The 10581-nt window shown below is 35.2% G+C and overlaps 1 protein-coding gene across 1 annotated transcript; it reads right to left on the bottom strand.

Moving 5' to 3' along the window:
* Positions 1 to 545: 545 nt before the first annotated feature.
* On the bottom strand, positions 546 to 1177 carry LOC119634156. The gene has a single exon (XM_038028118.1). The coding sequence runs from the start codon at positions 1111 to 1113 to the stop codon at positions 667 to 669; it is 447 nt and encodes a 148-aa protein (XP_037884046.1). The 5' UTR covers positions 1114 to 1177; the 3' UTR covers positions 546 to 666.
* Positions 1178 to 10581: the final 9404 nt, after the last annotated feature.

Raw genomic sequence — 10581 nt, 5'->3', positions numbered from 1 at the left:
ATTTCTTTAAAAGTGGCTCGTTTTCGTCTTTTCTCAGTAAAGATTTGTAAACAGAAAGCTTTTTCCCTAAAGTTTTTGCTATTGACCGATGTATCACACAAATATTCGGCAAAGTTCCACAGTAGTGCCACAGTATTGGTCGGTAATTTTCATGTTTTTGAAAAATTTCATAGCCATAGACAAGAGCGCAGTGCTGTTCTTAACACCAACGAAATCAACGGATAAACGAAAATCGTAATTTTTCCCTTTTCATTACTTACCGGCTGCCAATGTTTTTTTAGTTACACTAAAATAATATCAACTCCTTTCCATATATACAGACTTTTGTTCATAACCTATATAGGCTATGCTACGACCTTTTTGAATAATGTATGAAACGCCAGAATTTGAAATCCTTGCCTACTCTGTTTTTGTGACACGATTGTGGAGAACAACAAACATTTTTGGCATTTGCTTATCATTATATTTTCGTTCAATATGTTCCGCTAAATTCCGTTTTACATTATCATAGGTAGCTGGGTTCTAGTTATGGTGTCTAAAATGTTTTTAAAAATCTAATCATCGCCTCGGCCAACCAAAAACAAGCAAAATTCCTGAAAACTTTTACGTCACTTGTAAAAGTTTTCTTACGATTCATTTTCGGGCGATTGATTATTTTTAAAAAACCTAAGTTATACACTTCATCACTGTCTGGTGTACGCAATTATAGAAAGACCAAGCAAACTCGCATTCGTCGCCATTAGAATGCGAGTGAGCCCATTCTCTCGCTACATGATTACATTCGAGCATATGTCGCCTGAGCTCCGGGATTGGTCCGACAGATGTAACAAAGTTGCTCTTTAAAATTCCATATTTTTTATACCAGCAGCGGAAAAAACATTTCGCATTTTTTGGAATAACAGTAGCATGTTGAATTTGTCCGAGGAAGTGCTCAGTCACACTGTAGTGAGGTAGATCAAAGTTTCCCGGAATAGATTCCTCTTTAAGGCACTCTTTTTCTATCCTCTGAGTTTCTGGACCTATTGTGTCATTATATCTTTGAACCATAGGTTTAACGCCAAGAATTATTGTTACGGTTTGCCCAATAATCAGCAAGAGAAACCAAGACTGCATAGTTCTTCTATTTTTTTCCAAACTTTCAAACGAACTGACTTACGAAAGTATGGAAAGTAACTTTCAACTAATGAACTAATTTAAGAATACAGGCTCTATTTATACTCATGGCGCTGTACTGGGATGGTGCATTAATTATTGATTATAACGGTTTTCTTGTTTAATTTGGGGTTTGAACCGAATCTCTTCCCACTTATTGTCTTTATCGTTATAAAAATTACTTTGCCGGATGGGAACTTATGTACATATGAGAAACTTTGCGAACAAAAAAAAAAAAAAAAAAAAAAAAATTGAATCAAGGAAGAAATTATTCATAAATTGTGATTACAGCAATCAAAACCAAAAAGAGAAACCCCTCCATAATGCTAATAAGTAAAATTTGCTGCAATCTCAACACCAAGAGATTTAAAAAAATTCCAAATTTTTCCACTTTCCCAACTCTTTCTTTCTTAAAATGCTCGCATGTTAAATATAATGACCTGAGGAATGTAAACATGCATATATAGTTATGTAGTTTGCAATTCTTAACTTTAACGGTTTCCATTACAAATCATCGTAATTAGAACTTATGTCCGTCATAAAACTAATTTAAAACAAATTAAAATATTATAGTTTGGCAAGGGCGAATATGAAATGCTATGCACCTCTTCGTTATAAGGTATTATGAGTGCAAAAAGTCGAAAAGCTTTATTCTTATTTCTTCTTATTTTCGACACCAACTGTCGAAGATTACACCTTGTTGCGATGAAGATCTTATTCTTAATAGGAACGATTTCATAAAACAACGGATTCAAAAATATTCGCATCTCATCATCAATATCGAAGATTGAAAAGTCTTTGTTGATCGGACAGCTTCGGTTCGTATCCTCGCTAAAACATGTGTTTGGGGAAAATTTGACAAAAGTATCTCGAAAATTTTGATTCAAATATATTTATATATAAAAATATATTGTTACGAAATTTGCTTTTCGCGGATACGGTTCGTATTACTAGATCGTGGATCTTCTCTTTAAGAGAACTACACTGGCACGTTTTTACTACAAGCCGCCTCCTTTATTTACAATCAATTTGTTTAAGGGTAGGACTATGTACATTTTAGTTTGGCAATGCTCCCGACTCTAATTTTCTTTTTCGACTCCAATGTTTTTATCCGACTGACGCTGCCTTCCACAAATAGTCGGTTTACATACATTTTTGCAAGCATATTAGTATTACCTAAGTTCGGGCTTCATTTTTAATCCATTAACCTACTTTTCCACTAATCAGCCGGCAGCTAAATAGCGGGCCGCGAATGTTCACTTGGGTTTTCCCCCTCTAGGGTATTTATTATTTGGGAAAATCAATAAGTTGGAATAAACTGGGTTTGGGATGTGCTTAACAATATGAACCCCGACCTTCTGGGTTGATTGGTATGATAAACGATGAGACTTGGTTTCGAATACGTTCGCACAAAATTATGCCATAAAATAGGGTGTAGTGCTAAATTCGATATGAAAGACTTGTAAAAATTGCTTTGAACATTCGATATTGCATTTCAATTCTTAGTTGTTGTGAAAATATATTCTTATCCCACAAATCATTTTTTTTTTTTGGAAAGATTCACGTGATCGTAGAAGCAATATGGTAAACAAAAGTTGTCAGGGTTCGTTAAAGTCCGTTGAGAACTGCTATTTCCAAGTTAGATACTTATCTACTTAAACCACCTTAGGCAAGGTGCTTAGCTAGCTAAGCAAGGCAATTAAAAGTAACACAGTTTGATAAAAACAAAGCTGCTAATGTTTTCTGGTTCATGCTAGATCTGCTTCTTGCTGGATAATCAATTCGCAAAGTGCATGCGTATTGGCTGTAAGTATGGTTGTAACTGCCCACCTCCGTTCTCTATGCTGATGCAGACGATAACACATTGTACACTAATCCGCTTAATAAGAACGCTAAGCTCATTAGGCATCACAATCACATGCAATAGGTATCAAAGAAATTATGTAAATATTTTGGCATAATTCATATGTAACTAAAAATTGAAATTTAATGAAAAACAAATATGCGTTGCAAAGCTTTATAATAATAGAAATGTTCACCACCACCTTCCGTGGGGTCTGCGTGCTATCGAATAACTTAAGGGTGCCTTTGGGGCAGTAACTTCCTGATTTGGAGGCGTAACAGTCATTGGCTCATTCAGGTACTTATTGAAGTTGATGATCATTCCCCGGGTTGCTTTTATTGGAGACAGATGAAATTTTCATCGTTTTGAAGACTTTTTGTATTTTGTATTCGCAAACCAAGCTCTGACTGTTTCAAGGCTTAGTGCATTTCCATCACAAATCAATTTAGTAGTTTCCGTCGCTTAAGATGCTTTTTTACCAGTTCGATTCCGCCTAAAACGGAATAACAAGCCGTGCCGTAAATAACATTTATGCCACTTTGTTGCACGCTGAACGCGTCACGAACAAGGGCCATTATCTAAGCTATGTAAAGTCAAAATTTCGGAAAAAATGAACGCCAAGCAATTTAAATTTACAGATATTATTTGTACGGCGAATAATTGATTGCTCTGACCTTATGATGTCTGGATTTCTGTCTGTCCTTCCTTCGAAAGTAAGGCACTCTTCCTTTGGCGTCTTCATGAAACGGAACTTGATTCGGTTGAAAGCTATTTTGTGTACACTTCAGCGAAACATATAATGAGGCGTAAAGCTTGAACGCGGAGAAATTATTTTAAGTTCGGCGATTGCCTACAAAGAAAGTGATGCAAGTCCTCTCTTCGAAAAACCGGTAAAGACTTATTTATACATTTAGTACTTAAGTCCTTATAGTTGTTAATTAATTTTCTAGTGCACCTAGAGGTGCGAGGCGAAAGCAAAACATCTTTCACTTTAAAATTGAAATAAAATAAAAATATTGATCGTAACAAAGGCAAGAATTTTCATAACAAATTAAAATCGCTTGATATTACATAAGAAAATTTACAGAAAAAACTCAAGGCAAAGTATCTGTAAGACAGCTTTAAAGGAATCTTGATTGACATTAAGCTATCATCACTTCCGGGAAAACTCATTTTATTGGTGTTGTGTTTATTTCAATAAATTCACGATACATTTTTAAAGAAAAAATGTTTTCAATATTTATTGCGTAATATCAGTGGTGAAGTTGAAAAGAATTTACTAAAAGAATCAAGCAGCGACAATCATTAGTTTTTCTTTCGATTTTTTCTCCCCATTACTGGAAACGTTTATGTTAAACACAAACTTGTCAAGTGAAACTTTAAGATAGACAGACCGCACAACTATGTACATAAATTAATTGAATTGTTTTTGAAAATGTGACGGAGGAATGAAAAATGTTGACTTTTACAAATTATGTACTTTGGGTATACTGCTCAGCTGTGAAGGGTGAAATAAAGGGAATTAAAGAAATAAGCGAGAAAGAGAGAGAGAGAGAGAGAGATAGGAGACTGACTGCATTGACTGACCATATCTTCGTTAATTGTTAGATTTCTCTGTACATGCGGTTAGGAGCAGAATATCGGATTTTGTTGCATCGCACGAAAATGCTACAATGTAATGTTTAGAGAAAAGTTGCATATAACCACAGCTACTTTCTCCTTTGGTTGATATTTTCGTTTTAAACGTTCGTACAGATTTTGCGAAACCATCAGAACAGAAGCAACCAGATGTTTCCCGGCAGCACTAGCGGCAGCAGCAGCAGCAGCAGCAGCAGCAGAGTATATTAAAACTAACGTTGTTACTATAGTTGCTTAAAATATTGTAATAAAACTGACTGTAAATATGGATGCGCAAGGGAGGGGGCATAAATAGAGTAATATAAAGACGTAAAGATAAAGCAATAATAAAAACAATTCAACAAATTTAGAAAAAATGAAATTAGAAACAGACAAAAAGACACAATGAGATAAATGATGTTCAACTCAAACGTGCGAGCGATGAACGAAGAAGAAGATTCAAACATATGTTAGTGGGTGTAGCAGTTTCTATATATATGCGAACAAGTGTTCATGTACACGTTGAAAGACTGATGGTTACTATTGGATGCATTACAGCATACCATAGCTTCATGTATTCTACTCGTCCTTCTTCTTTACGAATTGATGTTGTCGTAGGTATGAGGAGAAATGTGAAAATACAAAAGATATCTTTTAATTGCTGCTGCTTCTAAGCGTTAAGCAATTTGTCTTCTTACTAAAGTAGAAAGATTTTTCTTTCCTTCTTCTTATTCCTTTTGTTTTGTTCTTGTTCTTATGATTCCACTATGCAGTATAAGTCCCATTGGTGACATACATACCAATGTTTTGCACAATTTTTTTAATGTTCTATTGCTTGTTATACTGTCTGTCTGTCTATTTGTCTGTCCGTTCGTCTGTCTTTTGTTTGTTGGCATTCAAGTTAGTATAGTTGTACTTAGGGACTGTAAATGAGTGCCACTAGGAAGAGCCTGCACTACGTACTCTGGATTAATAAGATTTAAACTAAAAGTAATGCTTCAGTCAACTAAAATGGTATGGAAGATATCTGCCTACATTTACACACACACGTATAATGCGTACGTATACAATAGTCTTACGCTTTCCAGCTGTTAATTGTTAAGCCAAATTGCAATTAAATCCACGGCTTTAAATCCGTTTAACTTCACTTTGTTTTCCTGCATTTTCTTCATTTATAAATAAATGCTTTACTGTTCTCAGATACTTTATTCTTCTCTCTCCTTCTCTCTCTCTCTCTCTCTCTCCCTCTCTTGTTTTTGCCTTTGATTGTCTCTTGTTATGGTGTACATAAGTGATTATTTTTTAAGTAGGATTATATGGAGCAGTCAAATTAATCAATCTGAAAGGAAAAGATTTTTTCATTATCTACGTCCGCTTCATTATAGTCAGACAATAAGTCAGACAACTTTTTTGAAACACAAAGGCCTATAAAAATTATTATGAGCTTAGCACATCCATTCCAGGCGATAAATACAGCAGCAGTCATATTCTCAGCACCATCACAAAGATGCAATAACTCGCAAGCCTTGCTTTATGTTTTTTGTTACTTAAAAAATTATTTTTATAAAAAGACAAAAAATTTGATTTTGAAAGTTTTATTATGATTGTTCCTACGGAATGTCAAATATGATAGCAACCCGTTTGAATTATGGCAAAAAAACACACTCTTTTCGTTTATGGGGAGTAATCGACCACCGCGCCCATTATAGCTGGGGTGAACTCTAGTCCTCTATTTCACTTTTTATAATAAGCGAATTCCAGAGACAAAGAATTGAATAAAAGCGTAGACCGGTACGGAAAAAGTGATGTTCAGGACATTTTCAAACAAAAGTTATTTTATATACCATACAATAGTTGACTTTTGATAATAAACTCAAACGATAGAATACAGTCCTTATGATATTTAATGGTTTGACAGAATTCACCGTTATGTTACATACCGTCAACTCCAAACATTGTAAAGAGTCAAGTCATACCCGTACAATTAATTTAAGCAACTCATCATCGCGTCGTCTTAAGGACACAAAATGATGGCTCGAAAGGATCGAAATTTCTTTAATGCGGATATGATCATCCCATCTACCGATCTCATCAAATTTTGTACGCGAACTCAATACTAGCGATCGCACATTTTGCTTACGTACGTTTATATATAGATAGATATATATATATATATATTTTTTTTACTTTTATAAGAATCGTTTCGCTTTAGAAATCTAATATATTTACATTAGACTCCGCAATAGCTCTAAATGTATGGAGACTTTGAAATTTTCTTTTTTATGGTAAATTTGAAGGAAATTTTTTAAAAACATTAACTACGTGCAGAGGGATGCATTAAATAGAGACACAACTGATTACGCCTCGTAATATAAGCGCAAAGGTTTTAAGGTCGAAATATTTTGGGTGATTCTAAGGCAACTTTGTAGGCATTTGACCGTTAATGCTTCAAGGCGTTTGCAAGAGCATGAGTAAACTTTTCCATTGGTTAAGAAATTAAGTTGATTCGTTTGTTTTCCGAGCCCAAAGTGCATACAGTAGATGTAGATATATTCCGGCTTAGGTAATATTAAAGGTAAGCATGAGGGACGCCATAAGGTAAACGTATTCTTGATCGCATTGAACATATTTGTAAAAAATCAGCATAAAAATGTTCCCAATTTGTGAAGCGGTATGCGCTTCTAATACAACACAGAAAACGTTGCCTGTCTATCAATTTTTTCACTCTGCCGATAATAATTTTTAAAATGTCTTGATTAAATTTAAATATGTTAATGATTATGGTTCTATAATCAAATTGTTATAATAATTATTATTATTAATTAATAAATTAAATCCAAAACTCAAATTTAGATATATTTTGGCACGAGTTTCTGCATTGGACCACTTGTACGAACTTTAAAAGTAGCGTATGAGAATTGTGTACTTCTCGTAGCCGTTAGGAATCGTCACTTTATATAATCGGTACTAATCTCAAGTTACCAATTGTCTTTTGCATTCACCCATGCACTACCAATCTTGGCAACCGTTCTGGTGTATATTGTGTGTAAATAAAACGTTATTCATAACGAACTTTAAAATCACATAATGCTTTTCTCCCTCCGACATTCATCAGTGAGATCGCGCGTTTGTCGTTAGCAAAGGCAACACCCGCTACCCGCCAGTTTAAGAAAATCTATGTTTGTCTATACGTCAATAAGTCTTCTAGACCGCTTTCCTCTTCACATTTTGCTTTGAACACAAATGGTGGTTATCATGGTTGCCGACGAAAATATTTTAAAATGTTCATATATTTTGACTTATTGCGTAACTACTGTGTGTGCCAAGACTGTTCCAAATTTGATTTCTTGATTTGAGCCATATATTTTTATGGGTCCACGACCTGCTTCTCATTTCAGCTTTGTTTGTCTTGAGAAATCGAATAGCTGCAAATCAACAGTCATAGTATAATCGGACGCTGATCAAAAATCTATATATTGTATAGTGAAACCGATAATAAATTTGTTTTTCTCTTATTGATATTCCATCTCGAACGTTCATTGCATGTTGATTGACATGAAACTAATTAAATGCTTTTCGTTAGCTTCCTTTTGCGTTTGTTTACATGTAGTCATCGATTCATCTGTAAGACGTTTAACCGAAAAGGGAAAATTTCACTGCATTTTGGGCGAATTAATTATGCAATATTTGCTGCACATTGGTCAGGTTTATAAATGTTTATGTTCCTATTTTTATTACAATCTTTCCATCTCTCTCTCTCTCTCTCTCTCTCTCGTTTTTTCTTTTTCTGTAGTCGGAACACCAAAATAAGTTTTGGTCGTTATGGCGCTTGTTTGTGAATACATTTGCGCGTTTTTGTGTGCTTGTACATTACGGGGTAAGCATGCCACGTCTGATACTCCAGAGAGATCGTTCGCGTTACAATATATTCTTTTCATTTTATATTTTATATATACGCACGTACAGATACATATGCGTTGTTTTTGTTTCCCTTGTTCTCGTCCTTGGCATAAAACTAATAAAACTTGAAAAATTGTGTACAAGGATTTCTTTTTAACATTTTTGAGCATAACGCAGGAGAAGGAGAAGTGAAAACAGTTGGACGAGCACTCCTCCATTATAGCTACGACTGGCATTGCTGCCATTAATGATGGCGATGGTATAAAAAGCACCGGAGCTTATATACCAACAAATAGTATATAAAAATACAATTCAGCGTAATGTACGCACTTGTAACTGGCAGAAAAAGATGATATACACAAATGCTTAAAACAAAAATACACACATGAAGTTACCATAAACTGAACTAAACTGTTGTTATTGTTGGTTTCAATTACACCAAACAACGTACAGACGTGCAAACGTATATGCTTTGTTTTTTCTTTTACAGCAACAAAAATTCAATAACGCACGCCAACGACATACACGAGCGTATGAGCGTGTGCGTGCAAGATTAAAGAAAAAGGACATGGTTGACAGGTTGGCTGGCTGGATAGTTGCACAACTGAAATGCTAAAATTCTGACGATATATGGAAACTGATGGTAGCAAAGTCGGCGATGGTGATAGTAATGGTGATGGTGGTGATGGTGGTGATGGTGGTGGTGATGGTTGTGATGATGATGACGATAGTGGTGGTGAGGCTGGCGGTCGTTATGTCAGTAACGTAGTTGATTGTGGCCCCAAATACGACACGTAACTTGAATGAACGCCCTTCACCTACATTTGTGTATATGTATATATATATATATATATATATACATATGCGTGTTCGCTTTGATATAATTTTTTCGCTTATGCTTATATTAAAGCTTTTCGGTGTGTTACTTTTCTCAATTTTTCTTTTTCTCTTTATGAATTTGCATGTGTGCTTTGTAGTATTTGTTCACTCAAATAAAAATTTCTGCACGATATATGTTTCATAACAAAATACTTACATACGCATAAACATATGTATATATATATATATATGTGTATGTAGGTAACGGAGAAGCACCAAACATTCATCAACAGCCAACCAGTCTGCCGGCGAGACAGTCAGTTAGTCAGTCAGTCAGTCAGTCAGTTAGTCAGTCAATTAGTTGAAACGACAGCTTTAGCAGTCATACCGTCATGTGGTACTAAACAGGCAACGTAGACAATGATAATGCAGATGATAATGATGATGATGATGATGTGGCGCGTTGATGGAACTCGTCAGAATACATATGTACAGCAATTACCGTATAACTGTAAAATGCTCAACAATATACTCTGACAACAATAATTTGCATACATATCCTACAGCGTTATATATGCACGTACGTTCGTACGTGTACGCTATATATGCAACTTAACAATGGCAACAACGCTGTTAAGAATGTGTGCATATGTAATTCGCAAAGACAAGCAAGCAACAGCAACAGTAATAGTAGTTAGCGTGTGAGAGCAGCTAAAAAACCTAACATAAAAATACAATGTTGGAAAAAAAGAAAATGTAAATAAACGACAAAGGAATTATTTTTAGCGTCAACCGAATCTCTTGATGCCCTTCGCTTACTTGCTTTCTAAATGAATGCTGCAACGGCAGCATTGCAAACGAATCACGCTATATAGGGGTGAATTTGTTGCAACTTGATTGCAACGGAACATAAAACGCGCCATTTATCGTTATAGTATAGTATAGCCAAAGTATAGCGTAAACAGCATATATTTGGAAGACTAGTGAGGTTTCTTTTTCAAGGAAACGGCGCCTAGAGAACTTAATGCAATTTCTACGCAACGTATTTTTCGATTTTGCCCGCCATATCTCGCAATAGTTCAGATCGGTGGAATGACCGACCATTTGCCTCTGCCAAGAAAGATTTGTCGGTATTTTGAGGCAGGCTGGTGGTGGTGGCCTCTTCAGAAATAGCTTTCAGAAAAAGTCCTTATTGTTACTTAAAATCGCCAAGACCAAGTCACTCTGTTCGTGTAGTGTTGCGACGTTAT

The sequence above is a fragment of the Glossina fuscipes genome, unplaced genomic scaffold, assembly GCF_014805625.2.
Source record: "Glossina fuscipes isolate IAEA_lab_2018 unplaced genomic scaffold, Yale_Gfus_2 2, whole genome shotgun sequence".
Lineage (NCBI taxonomy): Eukaryota > Metazoa > Arthropoda > Insecta > Diptera > Glossinidae > Glossina > Glossina fuscipes.
This window is presented reverse-complemented; position numbering and strand designations above follow the sequence as displayed.